This window comes from Ixodes scapularis, unplaced genomic scaffold (genome assembly GCF_016920785.2).
Source record: "Ixodes scapularis isolate PalLabHiFi unplaced genomic scaffold, ASM1692078v2 PGA_scaffold3__209_contigs__length_174095766, whole genome shotgun sequence".
Classification (NCBI taxonomy): Eukaryota; Metazoa; Arthropoda; class Arachnida; order Ixodida; family Ixodidae; genus Ixodes; species Ixodes scapularis.
The window spans coordinates 106,892,751-106,911,619 of NW_024609868.1; the positions used below are offsets into that span (position 1 = coordinate 106,892,751).

Sequence of the window (18,869 nt, forward strand, 5' to 3'; positions counted from 1 at the left end):
AGGAGCAGTTTTAAGTTCATCCAGCTCAGACAGCACGGAGGTAGAATGAGCACCAGCTATTCGCCGTGGCTTAGGAATTCAAGTAAAGAGCCAGAAAGGGACCGAGAAGGCTGTTATCAGTTAGACGACGTGCGAAGATTCGGCTTCCTTTGGGTCCCCAATCTTCCCGTCGATCCATACTTAAACATTCGCTCTCCGCCTCGCGCGTAATCTGAATGCCACGCAGCAGCGGCGTCCCTTTTAGTGCCCGCGAAATACACAACCGTGCAGCGGCACGGTTGTGTTAGAAGGACGAGGAGGGGAGCTTGGAGAGACAGAGGGGGGCTTGCGACGTAAACTCTAACCTCGAAACGCCTGTTCTCCCGACAATCAGGGTTTCCGTGTCGGTCGCATCCAAATGCACAATCCTTAGAGGCTCGAGGACCCCGACGAAGATAGAGGCGGTAGCCCCGTGATGTTCAAGATAAAGTATTCTATACACGCCGCCTGACTGGGGTGTCATCTGTAAAATTTCGGAGCCGAAAGCAAAAGGCCTCAGAGGACTTTTCTCACGATCTGCATTACCCCGTATAGGGAGAAAAAGATGCGCTCGCACTTGTGCATACGGACTTCTAAGTAACTTTTTTTTAAGAGCACTACTCAAAATTTTTTTTAATGTTTATGGTTGGATATTAGGTGTCTGCTATCGATAAATAGAAAACCTTATATAGGCCAACATTCTGCTCAGCAGAGCGCCTGTGCGAAGTCCCGTTCAAAACGCTCATAGCACGAGATTCGAGTCTTAATAGCGGCCATACAAACAATATATTACAATTTCTGTTGGTAGTTCCTGATAGACTACTATATTAACTAACTGTGAATGAAAAATGAAAAAAATAAAAAGTGGGTTTTTTTAGAAAATCGACTCCAAACTTGCTAGTTTTTCGAAATATTCGTTTTTCAGGCACATGTAGCGCATTATATACTTGTGGCAAAATATTGAAATTATACTCAAAAGAAAGAGCATAATTGGTGCTTTACGGTGATATAAATATCATAAAAATATGTTGATTAGGTCACACAGCCCAGCTTGCTGAACTCCGTTAAATATCGTCAGAGAGAGGCGGTTTGACAAATAAAAAATAAAATCATTAAGAATGTTATGACCTAGACGCTTAATTAGCATGAAAAAGCCTATGTCTAGAGTGTTCCCAAAAAGTTATATTGATGTAGCGTAAAAAGTAGGGAAAAGGGATGGAGTGAAATATGGCACCTCCGATAGGCCGGAAAAACATCAATTTCCACCTTGACCGCTTCAACGGTCCATAACTTGAGAACAAAAAATCCGACGAAATAACCGTTTGCGTCTTCTTTTATTATAGGAATTGCCCCAAAACATATATTTTTTTTCGTCAAAATTAAAAATTCGACCCTAAATCCGTGCCTGAGTTGAGATGAAATCACCCATATATATATCAGAAAGTAAAATTCCGGGTGGTGTTCTGACATCTGAACACCCTCCCCGGCTACGCGTCTGACGAGTACCCCTCGTGCAGCTGCATGGCTCCACCTCTCTCTGTTGTGATCACCTCCATCCTATTGAATGTAGTCTGAGTTCAAAAATGGTCGCTTTTATATGGCCTCCGCATTCACCGTTCGGGACGAACCCAGAGGCTAAGACGTCTGTTACAAATTCTTCGACCTCGAGAAGCGAAAAACATGCTAAGATAAGAGGTGACCCACTTTGTCAGGCCGAACCAACATTCAATGTTCGGGCCGAACCAGAAGCTAAAATGTTTGTTACAAATTCTTCGCCTTTCAGAAGCCAAAGACACACTAAGATATGAGGTGAGGCACGTTGTCCGCCCGAATCAAATTGAACAATACATTTTGGGGGGATGAACTATTGTAGGACCGGTTGGCCGCGTGAGGAATCATCCTATGACGAATATTCCTGTGTGACGAATCGTCCTGTGACCAATCGTCCTGTGACGAGTGCGCATGCGACGAATGAACCGTATCCCCCCAGAAAGGACCGCCGAGCTGAACACCACGCAATTTCACGTAACACAGAACTTCGAAAACAGCACGTCGCCCTTGCTGCGCCGGTCGGGGCAACCGCCATCTTGAAACTGGCGCTCTCGTTGGGTCCGAGATATCTCGAGAGCGTCCCGCAAGGCCCGCTAGCCAGCAACGCAAACTCCCCAGCGTTGCGTGCGTACGCAATACGCTAGCCCTTCTATTGCGTTCTGCGCATGCGCACTCACGACACGCAATCTCCTTGCGTACGCAAAGCTATTCGCCTCGAGATCGAACCGTGTCGCCACCGTGCGGCCGAAGTTGGAAACCCGCGAAAGCGGGGATACCGCCGTGCGTCGTCTGCTACGGGCGCACGCTCAGAGCATGAATCTCGACGACGCAAGCCCGTTTCAGGCTGAGCTTGACATTCCTTATTAAATGTTATGTTTTTGTTGCCGTTTCTTCTTACTAAAGGTTGTATTTTATCGTTTCCCATGCGTAGAAATTCAGCAAAGCGATTATTATTAAGTCGGAAGCTTCCATAATCTTAGTGCGTTGGTTTGTATACAATCGCTGCAGGGTCCCACGTATTTTTTTTATCTCGCACAAACCGTGGCTTCCATAAAACATTGAATGTTGAGTGGGTCTGTGGTTTGATTAGAACATTAACCTGACTGATCGCTATCCTTTAATAGACTAATCAATCAATAAAACCGTATGTGGATTTTTCGCCGGTAATATTGCGTGAAAGGCGTAAAAACTGCACATTTTTTTCTGGTTTTACTATGTCATAAATGGCATATTGCATTCCCATTTTTAACTCACGCTGTGACTCCTACAGAAATATGAACACGGGAAGCCTTTTAAAGTGAAGCATTTTTTTAAAGTTATTATATAAACGGTATCATCACCCTCAGTGAAATGAGAAGCACGCTGGAGTGGTTTACCGTGCAAGCCTGTGTCACAAAAAGAAATAAAGACGTCAAAAATATTAAAGCAGGCATTTTTTACTCCCTGTTGACTTTCTCCAGCACAAGACTCCAATTAACCGGGAAAAAAAAAATTGCAATTAAAGCATTACTTGAATAATCTGAAAGTTAATCGATGAACTGCCCAGTCCAGGTATACGTTAGGTGAGGGTGATCGGAACGTCTCGTGAAGGTCGCTAGCCCTCATCAGTAAAAGAGTATCACTGGGCCCAATGCTGTCTGTGTCGCGGTGCGCGTCGTTTGTTGGGGTTGCAGAGTCTACTGTGTTTGAATACAAGATTATTTAGCAAGAAATTTATAGCATTAGCCTCTTGACATCCGCGGCCCTCACCGAGCAAATTGAAGCGGGTGAAACCACACTACCGAGAAAAACATTTAATAACAGGAACATTGCTGCGTTGCTCGGTTACACTCGTTTATTACAGTCAAGGTAGATATATTAGAACAGTTTGTTTCACTTGTTTCAGTCGTGCTCCCAACCGTGCAGTTGGCAGGGGGGCTATGTTAGACAAATATTTCGTTTCTCCTAAAAAGAAACGTAAGTGACGGAAGTGACGATATCCCGTCTGATTGGTTAGAAGCTCAAATGACGAAAGAGGGAAGTTTCGTCATTTGAGCCTGTAACCACGCAGACTCGATATCGTCACTTCTGTCACTTCCGTTTCTTTTTAGGAGAAACGAAACATTTGTCGAACATAGCCCCCCAGATCTTAACTAGAAGAGACACACCCTCCTCATCGCAACGCAGTAGGTTTGTTCAGACTCCAAAAAAACTTACCCACACTATGGCAAAGTAAAAGAGCAGAGGAACTCAATAGCATGGTAATTTCCAATACAGCGCTAACTTATCTTCGATCTAAATATTTATATTACTGCAAAAGCTAGAAGTTAAAAAAAAACAGCATAGAAGCTGCGATTTCACAGCCCACAGTACCAGTATTATGTTATCTGGGTTGGAATTTATTGTTGTTTCTAATTCCCACTTTGATGAATCGCTACATTTTAAAAGAAACAAATATTTAACCCAAATATTCCAGTTCAGCCGGAGACAGGCATCAGTCGTGGTGATCCATGCTTTCCAACGTCCGCCTAGAGCAGACGACGCACCCACAGAAGCGATTATGTAAATTTAGGCCGCACGCTGGCAACACGATTCGATCTTCACTGAAGCACCGAACAGTACCGCATCCTTTTCCGCAAGAATTATTTTACCACCGGTAGTATGCGACAAAATAAACGCAAGGATCTACGCCGTCTCGCGCGCGAACGTGGAAAGCCTATGGGGCGGCCGTTCTCCTATCCCCGCTTTGATGATGATGATAGCGCGACCGTAGCGCCACCTCTAGGTCGATCTCGAGGCCAATAGCGTACGGTCCACTAAAACTGTCTTGATTTCTAACTTTTTATCCAGGCAAGTTTGTTTACTCTAATTTATGTTCCGTTCAAAGAATGTTCCGCTGTTTTCTTTGTGGTTCCCGAAGTGTCTGAAAATTTGCTAAACGAACCAGAAAACATCGGTGATACAGTACCCCATTTGTTAGTCCAAACAAACATGTTTTGTTGCGATGTTATTGCATTTACCATTTTGGACCTCACCATGTTTTTCTAACAAAAAGTTGCTATAGGCAACAATGAAAATATGATGAATTCGGCAGGCAGGGGTTCACTTTTTTCACTCTAGGATTTGTTTCCAACTGATTACAAACAGTTTCTTTATGTCAAAGTATTCCTTTGGAAGCTCGCTACGCCACCCGCAAAGCAGCATAAAACAAGTGCTTGACCTAGTTCATTTCCTAGACTGCCTGCTTATCGAGTTACAATAGCCTGCTTGACTGGCAGACCTGCCTGCCACCGACGTCATGGCACTACAAAACGCGGACATATTTGAATGTTGGTTTTGGCATCCTTTTCATTTTCTGACAGCACAATCACAATTCTGAACTTCGCGATATTAAATAGCATACCTAAAAGAGTAGAGGTCAGGGATTCTGAAAACTTAATATGTTGGGGTAGCTAAAGAAATCGCCGGAGTACCCTTAATACACGTGCCACCTCTGTACAAAATCTTTGCTCAATACCTTCAAAAGCCGACTTCTGCGGTCCGTTCAAACAGCCATCGATCCCTTTGATACGCGCTGAAGTATATCTTTAAACACGGTATCTTTAAAGTTGTTATTAAGGTTCAGTACAGAAATCTGTCATACTGCGTTTCCGAATAGTGACAGGTAGAATTATCTATTATGTTGGTATTATGTGATGTTATTCTAATTTTATGTTGAGCATGTTTCCTGTCGTAATGAAAAATATACTTTGTTATTAAACCTCAAACTTACCTTTGGCTATGGGAGCAACTAAGAATGCATATTGTTGTGAGTTATTATGAAATACACTAAAAGGAATGAATGAGTGAATGAATTATTGATCAATTAATAAATAGTTAATTAAAAATAATGAATAAACAGCGAGCGATAGTCACTGAGAGCATAAGAAAAGGAAGGCGTTTCCTGAGGATAGTATTTCCACTCAGCAGCCAATGAGATGTCAGCATTAATCGATCACGAGGCCCACCTGAAGAAAATATGCGGTGCAGCTCTATCTGCTGGAAAGTTAAGAGAATGGCGCCTCTATGCTGCTCTACGTAGGAGCGCGGTTGAAACTTGCGCTCGTAGGCCTCTCTCACGGCTTCTTGCTGAGTTTGGCTCATCACGTCCGTCTCTCAAGAGATTGAACCGTCTGGAGAATAAAAAAAAAGATCAGTTTCAGAGGGATACAAATTAAAAGCCACCCGCTTTTCTCGAAACGCACTTTAAAACAGTAGGCTTAAAATCAGCGTATCTTATACGGATACACTCGAGCCCTGAATTCGCCTCGCTTAGAGGAACCGCACTCTATTTCCCGATTTTCTTGCAGGCGCCACCATTTTAGTGTTTGTTGCAGAGTTAGTTAGTGCAGAGTTAGTTGTAAATGCCGCGGCTTTCTGAGGTTTAGACACGCTCATGAAGCTCGGGCATTATCGTATTTAGCGATTCCAGATAAAACTGAAGATAACGGGCAACCTTGATTTTAAGCACCCAGACGGCTGAAGAGTCTTCAGCCATCTGGGTGCACAACTTAGAGGCATACCATAATATCCCGAGAGATAGCCCACCTAAAATCTAAAGCGAATTGGTTAAAAATAGGAACTGAGCCGACTTTTAATACGCGATAAAAATTTGTTTCTTTGAAAAGTGCTAGTTTTATTTTTTGTGAACTGTGAAACTTGTGATTGCAGGGAGTAGCGATAAAGCAAATTCAGGTGTCGTTCCCAGTCAATAATGGTATCTTATCTCCCGCCCTGACTAAGTAGCACTATTTAGATCTGCCGAGGTCACCATGGCCATGGCCCTACAATTACTAGAAATAAGATATATATCGGTGAGTTTGAAGGAAAAAAATAGCAAATCATGCCAAACATGTGGGTGGGCCATCTCTTGGGATATTACGATATGTTATCTGGCGGCTCTAGGAAGAACGTTGCAGTGGAGAAACTACGGGGTTTGATAAAAAAATAAATAAAACCCGGTCTTTTGTCTACACTACGCATCGTAGAAAGCTGGAACTTCATGAGATGTTGACGCCTGCAGTGGTGGTAAAATGCAATACTTTTGAGAATATGACGTTACCTAGATCAACAGATACGAGAGAAGCCAAACCTTCTATATAAATCAACGTCCTGCTGAGCCTAAACTTAATCGAGCTAAAAAGAATACATTTAGCCGTAGCATTAAATGCAGCGAAGAAAACAAAAACTTCTCAGCGAGAAAGATTATATTGTTTGCTTTCTTTCTGACGAGATTTTCGGCAGAAATTACTGCTACAGGCGCCTGCAGTGTCCTTTCATGCTTTAAGAAATATTAGGCTCAGGTTGATTTCGTCTCACAGAAAATTGTGTTTTTCTTTCGTATCTTTCCATTACGGTAACACCATGTTCCCAGACGTTCACATTTTGCCTCCACCGCTGTAGCGTCACGTTTTCAAGGACTTGCAGACATCTGCAATGCGTAGTTAATTTTTCAGGCTGAAAAACCGCGTTTCATTTTCGCGATTAACACCCTCAGACAGTTTTCTAATTTAACAAAGCTATGGAACGATACTGGTCTCACATTTTACTATAAATATCTTAAATACGACATGACAACATTACGAGAAAAGAGCAACACGCAATTTCTCGATTGGTGGAGTTTAGAATGTAACAAACCATATATTTCGATCCTGACCATCGGAACGCTATCTCAATTTATCGCCATCCTCTTAGGCCTAAAGTAGTTCCGGGGACCTTTCTCCAAAACACGTCGAGTAACAATGGCAGTCGAAATTTTCGGAGGACGAAGCGTGTGACTGGATCCGAGTCCCCTCGGAACGCAGACGCGGCTCTCCTGTTCAATACATGCTCAGGGGATTGTCATGGTTCTGTGGAAGGAAGAACGTGAAGGACGAAGTGACGGGTGCGAAAAAGGGGCGTGAAGAGCACGAGCCGCAACGTTCGGCAGCTGCTTGAAGGATCTGGCCGGCTGTGTCCCGGTATTGACGACCTGAACCAGAACCCGCCGCTACGCAGGGTGTGAAGGGAACAGCGGAGGCCTGAGCATCTACGCCACCTCAACAGCGTCCCTGGACTGAGCGCCTACATAAGCCAGGAACCGAGCCTCGTCACGACATATGCCGGTGAATCTCTAGGACAATTCGCGACTCCAGCAACCTATAGGGGGCGCCACCACCAAACAAACATGGCGGCTGAGTCCAGGTCGTGGCGGCTCGGCCGGGCCGCCTGAATGGGTGGCGCGTTCAATTTAACAGATTTTCTTTTGTTTAATGCCCAATTTTATAGGTATTTGAACTGAGACGGTGAAGTGTAGCCGGTGCAGATAAACTTGCAAAGCATAGTTTTGTTTTGCTGGTGTTTTTTTGTTCTTTTCGTGTCAAACTTTCGTTTCGGAGATTTCGTTCAAAACCGAAACTATGGGCTCCGGAGAGACGGTAATATACTAATCAGTTTTGATCATCTAAGGAAAGCGGCGATGACTATAGAATTGTTCCACAGATAGTAACTTTTCAGCTAACTCGCATGCCTCGACCATGCGACTTATCTGTCCGCGGAATCGAGCTTTTGTGCGTATCCGCGTTTACGAAACAGCTCCAGTCGTCTGCTCGGCCACCAACACAGGCTGCAGGACAATTACGAAAATTAAGCAACCGCTTTTTGAGCCAAGGACCATGTTAACCCGCCGGCGCCCCACTAAGCAGCTGATACTCGTATTTCAATTCAGGTTTTAGTAACAATCGAGAAGTCATTTTGACGAGCGGGTTATGTATTATATTACGTACTATGGTCCCACTAAAGCGATATTAGTATATCCTTCGGGTTAAAATATGAGCTTAGTTGACTAGCTATTAGGTGAGCTGCTGAATAAAAGTATATTTGACAGACGAAGACATACTACTTAAATTTAGCCAGATGGTTGTATAGCCGGCAGCACGGAGACAAACTGAAGAGAGTCTTCATTGAAGATCCACGCAGAACCTCTCTGCATTGAACTTTGCTTCGAATCCTGAACGGAGAAAATTAGTATTTTTTTGTGGCCGGTCAACCTGATCAATGTAGACGCATATTACTGCTGGCTTCGACGTCCTGGTAATATAAATATTGGAAGCGCGATAGGTCAAAATGCCGTGGCAGCATCTAACGTTGCGAGACTTGTCTCCCACCTTTTGAAAACAGATAATTTCCCTCATTCATCATTTGCAGCGAGCAAGTTTTCCTGAATCAAGTAATTGCGAAATCAGCCCAACTCCTTCAGTGTGGTCCAAAGGCTTTTTCGGCGAAAAGCAGCCAAGATGAATAGCCAACGCACCGACCGGCGTGGGTGGCTCAAACTTTAAGCTAGCCGAACACAACCAAACTCAAGAAAAGCAGCTATCGACCCTTCCCATTCACTTGACTGCAACATTGATGTTCCCTCCAGTATCAGTTACCAAGCAGTCGTCACTTTGAATGTGATTCGAGACAGACAAGAAATCAAAAAGTTTTTCCGTGATTCCTCCCCATCCAAGAAATCGAAAGCACGCGACCGTGTGCTGTGGAGTAAACGGGCTTTCAAACACGTAATAGAAGAAAACAATTTACTGAGGTTTCACCGCACTAATGATCACTCAGGCAAACTTAAGAAATATTCGGACCTTCGTCAAATTACATTGTTCGCCACCGCGCCGACAACACGTCTCCGCGAAAGCCACCAGAGACGCGGAGGGGCGCGGAGCGACCTGGACCGGCTGGTTCCCGGTTTTCCCGCTTGGCGGCGTCCGTTTTGCTGGAGTCGCGAATAGCCCCGTAGTTTGAACTGCGTATTTCTTTCTTGTGACTTTACTTGTATTCTTATTACATTTTTTTGCTTCCATACTGATATTTATTTTGTGTGTGCAAATATATGCCCTGCTTTTTTTTTTTTTTTACTCTCTGTCTTCCGACCCTTTTCTTACCGACCCCGGACGAGCCTGTGACAGGGATGTACTACGTGCCCAAACAATGAGGACTCGAATGATTGGCTCAGCAGCTGCTAGATTGCGCTTTTTTTTTTGTTGTTTTTTTAAGGGTCTATGCGGGGCCCAAGGTCGTCTGCCTCTTGCACAAAGGTTGCGATGAGGTCAGAACGCCAAGCTCTTAATGGCATGACTGAAAAAAAAAAGTGGGTAGTCCTTAAGGCATGAAGCATTGAGGTCTACCCAGTATCCTTTAAACAAGAGCCAATCAGAAGTCAGCGTCGTTTCGACGTCATTCGACCTTTTGCGGAAGAAGTTAGTAGACGACTTGCTCTCCGTATTGCAGATGAAAGCTGGGTAACCGTTCTGCTTACGTACGGGAAGATTCAAACCATCGGGAAATATTTGGATTCGCGTCCGTGGCTCATTAAAGATGCCCTGAGGAGGTTTCCGAGTTCGCCTATATATGGCGATAACTCACTCTGCTGAATATGAGCACCCTAGAAATCTTTAAATCATGACGATACGCGGCCAATTTCCCTATTAAAAATCAATCAACGATCACTGTAGTTACACGAAACGAAGGAAATAACTTCGTGCATCACTTAGCAAAAAGTAATTTTGACTTCTTGCAACCTCTTGATTTTTCGCCTCGAGATCGATTCGTGTCGCCACCGTGCGGTTGAAATCGGAAACATGCGAAAGCGGGGATATCGCCTCGCGTCGTCTGCTACGGGTGCACGTTCAGGAGCACGGACCTCGACGACGCAAGCCCGCTTCCGGCTGAGCTAAGCCCTCCTCATTTAACGCTTATTGTTTCTGTTGTCGTTTTTTCCTACTAAAGGTTGTGTTGTATCGTTTCACGTGCGTGAAAATTCAGCAGAGTGATTATTATTAAGTCGGAGGCTTCCAGAATCTTAGTGTTGTAGTTTGTATACAACCGCTGGTCCCCAGATGTTTCTATTATTTCTCACAAACCATATCTTTCATAAAACATTGAATGTTAATTGGAGCTGTGGTTCGATTAAAAAAAATAATTCGACCGATCGCTACTCTTTATTAGACTTATCAATTGATAACTCCGTTGGTTGATTTTTTACCGGTCATTTGCATGAAAGACGTAACAATTTTTACTATGCCGTAAATGGCATATTGCATTGCCATTTTAATCTTCCCTTTGTGACGCCTGCTGAAGTATGAACACGGGTAGCGCTTTAAAATGAAGTAATTTTGAAGTTACTATTTAAATAGTATAATCACCCTCGATGACAATCACAAGCAAGCTTAAGTGTTTTACCGTGCAAGCCTGTGTCATAAAAGAAATAAAGACGTTACAAATATTAAAGCGGCATTTTTTTACTTTTCCTGACTTTCTTCAGCACAAAATTCCAATTAAATGGCAAAAACAAACTCGTGATTGAAGTTTAACTCAAATAGTCTGTAGGTTAATCGATGAACTGGCTAGTCCCGATATCCGTTAGGTGAAGCCGGAGGGTGATCGGAAAGTCTCGTGAGAGTCGCTAGCCCTCCTCAGCAAAAGACTGTCGCTGCGGCCGATGCCGTCTATGTCGTGGTACGGGTCGTTCGTTGGAGTATCAAAGTCTACAATGTTTGAATAGAATATTTGGTAGTTAGCCAAAAATGTATAGCCTTTTGACAACAGCAACCCTCACCGAGAAAATTGAAGAGGGTGAGCACACACAACCGAAAAAGCATCTATTAACACCAGTTTGTTCCACTCGCGGCAGATGTATTAGAATATTTTTTTGTCACTTGTTTCAGTTGTCCTGCCAACGAACAGTTTCCGGATCGTAACTAAAAGAGGCACTCCCTCCTTATCGCAAGATAGTAGAATCGTTCCGAGTCCGAGAAACTTAACCGCACCATGGCACAATAAAGGAAAACATTGGCTGCACCGGAACGCAGTAGCACGGTAATTTCCTATACAACGCTAACTTCTTTTCATGCTGAATATTCATATTACTGCAAAAGCTAAAAGTTGGAAAACCAAAAATGTAAAGAACCTGCGATTTCACAGCCCACAGTGCCCTATTATGCTATCCGGGTTGGAATGCATTGTTTTTTTGTTGTTTTTTTAAATCCCGTGCTGGTGAACCGATACATTTATTTTAAAAGAAACAAATGTTTAACAAAAATAGTGAAGTTTACCCGGAGACAGGCATCAATGGTGGTAATCAATGCTTCCCAACGTCTGCCTAGAACAGACGACGCATCCACACAAGCGATTATTTAAATTTAGACCGTACGCTGGTAAGACGGTTTGATTTTTACTGAATCACCGACCGGTACCGCACTATTTTCCACTAAAATTGTTTTCCCACCGTTACCGTGCAACAAAATAACCACGAAAATCTACACCGTCTCGCGCGCAAACGTGGAGAGTCTATGCTTCTATCCCCGCTTTGATTATTATGATAGCGCGACAGTAACGCCACCTCTAGGTCAGTCTTGAGGCCAATAAGATCATTTTTCCTTAAAATAATTTTTATTGGAAGCTGGTGAAATGCAACACACATGCAACTGTATACTCGATATCAATGTCGTGGTATCGTAACTTAACACAAGCGATGCTTCTGTTTTAATATTCAGGTGCTTTATTTTTGCTCATAGAAACAATAGCACTTTGTTATCCATAAATGCTTTTGTGGGTGATTAGAACGCTTCCTAAAAATCAACTTGTAAAGCTTACTTTCGAAATCATACAAAAACAGTGTCTACGCGCCAAGATATCAGGGATCTTGGCGCATAGACAAGCCAGTTCGCGCTTTTTTGACTGTAAACTTCCCAGCATAATCGTTGAAATGTTTATTTTATTTATATAATAAATTTTTGAATAAAAGCCCAAGTGGACAATGCAAGGATCTTCCGGAGTGGCAAAGCAGACACTGCATAATGACGATAATGTTAGGAGGTAAAATAAACCAGCCTGCACCCATATACAATCTATGTAACAAAAGCACCTAAAGTTTAACTTCATGGTAAAGCAATCTTGTATGAAGCAATCTCCCCAAAGCATGTGAAATACAACATCTGAAGCGTAAGCATGCTTACCTTACAAAATATCTTCAAATGGAGGGGTTTTCGCTGTGCGTTGGTTTTCCAATATGCGCCGGATGGAGATATAGTGAGCCCACATGTACAGCGGAAATTAAAACGGAAAGTTCTACATCCGCTGATCGCAGTGTACAAGCGCTGACGACGACTCAGCTGGCGCGATGTGTTGCATCGTGCTGGTGCCACAGCGAACTCACATGGCACCGACGAATTCAGATGAGCAATTCGTCGCTGCTCGAATGGGCCGCTCGAATGCCGGGCGTAAGGAAGGCTGTGAAAAGAAATGAAAATGGGTCGCCAGAATATAGAAGCCGCTACCGATCGGGGTGATCCAGTGGACATGTCACAGATTATTCCTCTAGCAGCAGCTCAGCAAAGCGACGAAGACATCATGAAAAAAAGGTTTCCTGCGCAGGTTTCTGAGATGCCCTAAGAACGGCGATAACTCACTCTGCGAGCTCTAAGCATCCCAGAACTCCATAAATCATAAGGATTTGCGGCAGATGTTTTATTAAAAAACAATCAAAGATCAAACACACCGAGGTAATCTCTGGCGATGGGAGCGGCATTGTTCCAGTGGCCAGGACGTCTGACCAATGAAAACGCGACATTTCGTTGAGATTGCAAACGCTATTATTACGAACTGTGTATGCTTTCGCAGATTATAAAAGCAAATAAAAGTAGTCGAAGAAATGTTATTTTTTCGCGGAGAGAGACCATAATATGTATTGCAATATTTCTCTCAAAAACAACACACTATGTTATTGTTATTGTTGTTGTTGTTTCTTTCTTCTTTTTTTTTTCTGGGGGGGGGTGGGGGGGGGGGTGACGTGTCCGGTCGTCAGCTCTCGACCGCGCGTTTGCTGGGTTTGATCGCGTTCTGGGCTGTATGGGCAACGAGCCACGCGCATCCGAGATATCACTCCGCGTTTCCACCGGTCGGATGCGCGAGGATCTTTCGCTTGCTATTGGCTGACAGTGGTCCTGGTTTCGGTACATGCTCCTCCCATTGCCGGAGTTGACCTCGATGTGTTGCGATCTTTGATTAGTTTTTATTTAAATTGGCCGCGTATCGTTATGATTTAAGGATTGCTAGGATACTTAGAGCCAGCAGAGTGAGCTATTGCCATGTTTAGGCGATCTCAGAAACTTCCTCAGGGCACCTTATCAAGCAGCCTTGACATGCCCGACGTGGTACTGCCAGGCTGCGATTAATTTGATCAATTCTGGCCTCCCATTTTCAACTCATCCCGGCATTCAAGCGACCCAACACTTCATAGCATGACGCTTTGTTTGTCAAGGGATGAACAAGCTCGCGCTGCAGAACCCAGTGATCCTGAATTGGATCCCCACCCCTGCCCGTTTCGATCTGGATGAGTATCGTACCGGCGTGCGGTCATGTATCACTACTGCGTGATGCGGGTTACTGACCCCAGGCTAGCGGTTGTACTTCAGCGGCAAACGTTCTCATCTACAGCTGGGAGAAAGGTGGCCTGTTGAGGCAGACTACGTTCTAGGCTGTATAAACCTACGCACAACCCCCCAAGGGATGAACACAGATGTGCGCAAGTGGGCTCGCACGTGTGTTTATTGTCAGCTATCCAAGGTTCATCGACACACCTTGGCATCTTTCGCTACAACACAAACTCCCACAGTTTGCTTCGACAACATCAAAGTGGACATAGTCGGCTCTTCGCCGCTATCAGATCGAGCCGTCTCGTGCCTGCATGCATAGACAGGTACACCCATTGACCAGAGGCTTTCCTTATGGCAGGCATCCGCGCGACAACTATCGCGAATACCCTCGTAGGTAGCTGGATATCACGCTTTGGCGACCCGTCATCCATCTTCAGCGACAGAGGCACGCCAGTTTCAGTCCACATTATTCAAAAAGAGTATGACGCTTATAGGATCTTTCCGGATTCAAACCACTGCCTACCATTCCGCTACCAACGGCCTTGTGGAAAGATTCAACCGAACGATACCGGGCCGCTCCAAAAATCACTCCCTCTTATTGTCTATCTGAAACTACTGCAGAGTGACGTGGGCAAAAGACATCACAAAAATGGCAGGTCTGTCTATTGTGTAGTCTCTTGGAAGTGAGTATTATCTCAGTTATAGACTCGCCAGCTTGTTGACGTTTTTTGCGCACGCCATTGTACAGTATTTTCAGATCGACCGTAACCGCTCATTCACACTGGAAGCGGATCCGCGTTCGCAAAGCGGCTGCGAACGCGGTTGTATAAAGATCCAGTACAATTGCACGCGCACTCGATGACATCAAGTGCGCGTGCAATTGTACTGGATCTTTCGAGTGATTTCAATATACCAAGCACAAGGCCGTTGTTTCGGGCGTTTGTTGGCGTTGCGTGGATAGAACCCGAGGCTGCAATAAAGCTGCACAGAAAAAAAAAAAAAAAAAACTGCCGCCACGAGTCTGTGTGCAACACAGGCACCCTTCAGGTCCAGCGCTTACACAGGTATCGAAGTTTCGAGCAGCGTTAAAGAAACCTGCACAAGAGACGAATGGTCCTCCTAGCGCAGTCTGCGCAGAAGCACTTCGCAACCTCCAGGAGTATGCGAGAGCTCGAGTCTCAGTCTAAGAAATCCTCAAGGGGACATTCGCCGTCAAGAACGTTCCCTCTATCCACCAACACCAGCGAGTCTTCCCAATCTCGTCATTGATGGGGCGTGGACGACGACCAGGAGATTATATTCGGAGATATCCCCGCCTATGACAATGGGTCAGAAGCCCGCTCCAGGATTATCGCCTTCGCAACAGCAGAATGCCTATGGCAGCTCTCCCAAAGTGACACCCTCCTAATGAATGGAAACTTCCCAATGGCACCCAAGCTGTTTCTGCAGCTCTACGTGCTACACGTTCCTCTTGGAGAAGCCGCAGTACCAGTGGTGTACGCCTTCATAGAAAACAAGACGCAGGAATCCTACAAGAAACTTCTCAACGCTGCTGTTTCCGCTTCAGAAACCAACGGAGCTTCGCCTGACCTGAATCTCGGGATCACCGATTTTGAGACAGCTGCCATGAATTCTACGCGTGCAGTTTTTGGAGAGGGCATCACCACCCAGGGGTGCTATTTTCATTTTCGCCAAAGCACATGGCGCAAAATACAAGAGATCTCGCTAGTGCCTCTTTATAAGGAAAGCGACGCATTTAGGCAGTTCTTTGGTATGATGAATGGACTCGCATTCTTATCTTTGGATGACGTCGCAAGTGAAATGGACTTTTTGCGGTCGATCACACCTCCTGAAGCAGAAGACCTTTTCGACTACTTTGGAATCACGTGTGTCAACGGTACGTTCCACCGTATAATAACAAGGAATGGAACGGTGAGGGTCCAGAGATGTGCACCGAAATTTCCTCCAAGCATCCGGAACATCCATGACCCAACAGTGACCAAAGACCACAAGACGAACAATTTTGCGGAGGCGTAGAATATAATATTTTCCAGCAAGGGCGGTCTCTGTCATCCCTCTATTTGGAGACCGATTGATTCCCTGCAATCTCAGCAGGCTTCTGATTCCACAGTTCTTACGCAAGAGTTCGCCGGACATCCACCAAAAAAGAGGACGAAGAGGATCTATCGAGAAATGCAACCAACGGAGCCGTACCATGAATGACTTTCTAAAGGGCATGGGTTATACTAACACGTTCCCACACTAAGTGCTGCTTTGACATCGTAGACCTCTTGTTGGAACATAATAAAACTTGTCATCTGTTCAAAAGCATGTTTATTTCCATTATTAGGTTTAGACGGAAGAGCTCCAACCCAAAACTAAAAAAAAACCGGTTCTGCCCGACGTTTCAAAACCTGCTTGGTTTCTTCATCAGGGGTGACTAAATCGCGAGGATATCAGCACTTTTCATCTTCCTTTTAGTTGTTTTTTGGACCAATTTCATTGAGCCTAATATTCAATTCACCGTCGAATGCGAAAAGGATAAAACCTTACCTTTACTAGATGCATTAGTGAAAAAGCAGGGGGAAGAATTGAAGTTCGCTGTGGAAACCAAAGCACACAGGGCGCTACCTTCAGTTCGACTCGAGCCATTCAAAGAGTTACAAGGCGTCAGTGGTCTCCACACTTCTATCTAGAGCAATGATTACCCGCTTATCAGAGACCGACAGAAGAAAAAAAAAAGCAGACCATCATTGCTGATCTGAAGAACAATGGCTATACCAACCGCTTTGTTCAGCGCATCGCCCGTCGCAATGGTCGCACGTGCCAAAACAAAAAGACATCACAACACACGCAGCCTCGGCCTATCGCACGCATCAGCGTCCCCTATGTAAGCTGGACCCCCGAAGCGCTAGCGCGTGTGCTAAGGAAATAAGGCATCCAATTGTCCCAAAAGCCTGTGTCCACACTGGGACGATTCATGCCGCGACCCAAAGATCGCCTTCCAAAAAAAGAGCACAGCGAGTGGTCTACAAGATCCCATGTGCAAAGTGCCCCGCTTCTTACATCGGCAAGGCGAAAAACTTTTCTCAGCGCATCACACAGCATAAGAGCGACGTACGCAAGTTCGACCACGAGGGCAGCGCCGTCGCGGAACACTGCGATGTTCAGGACCATCCGATCGACTTCGCAAACGCGCAAGTGATTAAAACTGAGCCACAATTCCGATCAAGGCTTTTCCTGTATTCTTGGCACATACAACACACACCGGAAAACATAAACCCAACCAGACAGATTTCTGTCGAAAGTGTTCTCATTCATTTCCACTATTATTTCCTTACATTGCATCAAAACATCCGGTATTTGCACGATAAATTTCTTTCATTCCCCCTATGACGAATCGACAAGTGACATATTTCTAACTTTCACCTTAAAAGTAATCGCTGCAGATATCAGCGAAATGTTATACAGAGCGTAAACGGGTCGAAAAATTGACTTGGGACCATTTTGTCCAGGTTTGCACTCGGGGCCATATTGTCGAGACCATATTGTCAATGCCCATATTGCTCGGGACCATTTTGTCCGGAACCATATTATCCGGGACCATATTGTCCTACACCCATGTAAGGACGCCCGCGTACAGTTCGGGAAGGGGACCGCGGTTGGAGTTGCAAGCCGATGAATCACTCCGGATGCACCATGACTTCAAGTATCTTCATGGTCCCCAGTTTTGTTCACACACCAAGGTAGACGCATTCTCAAAGTCAAAATTATCACCCGGTGTACAACAATGGTCAAGCAGTTCAGTGTTTGCCCTTGTGGCATGTGTGGCTTTCGCCAAGTCCCGCTTGTGTTCATCTTTGAGATAGGTGCAACGAATACGTCCCGTCACCCCTATACTAGGACTCATCACAAGCCCAGGCCAACTGGTGATCGGTGAACTCGTCTGGTAGGCCAACTTGTCACAGGGCACCTTGTACGAGGATTTCTCGCACTGCCGGAACACTCGTCACACGGAGCACTCATCATGTTTAAAGGACATGATTTTTTTTACTTGACGAGTGTGTTTTTACTGCAAAAATTAAATTTATTTTTGTTACTTAATGGTCAGAATCAGAAGAGTAAGTTATCACTTACAATTTTGAGTTGCAAGCGAAATAGTTATGATATACATTCTCTAAAATATAACGTTGATTAGAAATAAAGCATCAAATAAATACCTCGTAATCATACATGAATTTATATACTGTAAAGCAGAAACCGCAAGGTAGGCAGTGAAGGGAGCGTGTCTCGGCAACGCTTCCTGTATACTCCATGCCTGTCGGACGAATACAATAGGGGCCGCCGTCCGACACGTCGCGTGCCGCCGCCATTGCTTCGGGATGGGGGTGCCACCTTCTTTGAGGCAGTATAGACAGCCTATATTGAACAGAGGTTCCATCGGAAACAATGGCGAGCCATTACAATTGAATGGCGGAGACCTCCTGCGGCGATCGGTGGCAAATGCGCATCCGTAACGTTTTCGCTTCGGAAGGAAGATAGCAAGAGGAAAATTGGAGACGCCCGGAGGCGATCAACGCTTTCGTCACCTCCTCGCAGCTCGTTTTGCTAACAGCGTCCATACACTACGTGACCACGGTGGTGAAGTTGGAAACTCTATGTTCTACTTCACGTGTGACATAGATTGATGGTTCAACGTTGTTTAAAGTCATAAAAAACTGTTAACATGTTCTTTGTTTAAAAATACGAAAGTGTCATTCATCTAACGCATATGAAATTGCACTGGGCGCGCACTCGTCTGTAGAGCATGTACCCTCAACATGCCCCATAACAAGATACGCCATAGTGTCAGATACTGAAATATTCGTTGGACAA

General features: G+C 44.8%; 1 protein-coding gene across 1 annotated transcript in view; it reads right to left on the reverse strand.

Moving 5' to 3' along the window:
* The window catches only part of LOC115325538 (indolethylamine N-methyltransferase-like), a 39,636-nt gene extending 33,551 nt beyond the window's left edge, over positions 1-6,085 (reverse strand). The window contains exons 1-2 of the mRNA XM_040211615.1: positions 6,059-6,085; positions 5,556-5,700 (exon numbers count right to left, since the gene is read on the reverse strand). Of these exons, the coding sequence (XP_040067549.1) occupies positions 5,556-5,700; positions 6,059-6,085 (172 nt within the window). The remainder of the gene's footprint in view (positions 1-5,555; positions 5,701-6,058) is intronic.
* Positions 6,086-18,869: the final 12,784 nt, after the last annotated feature.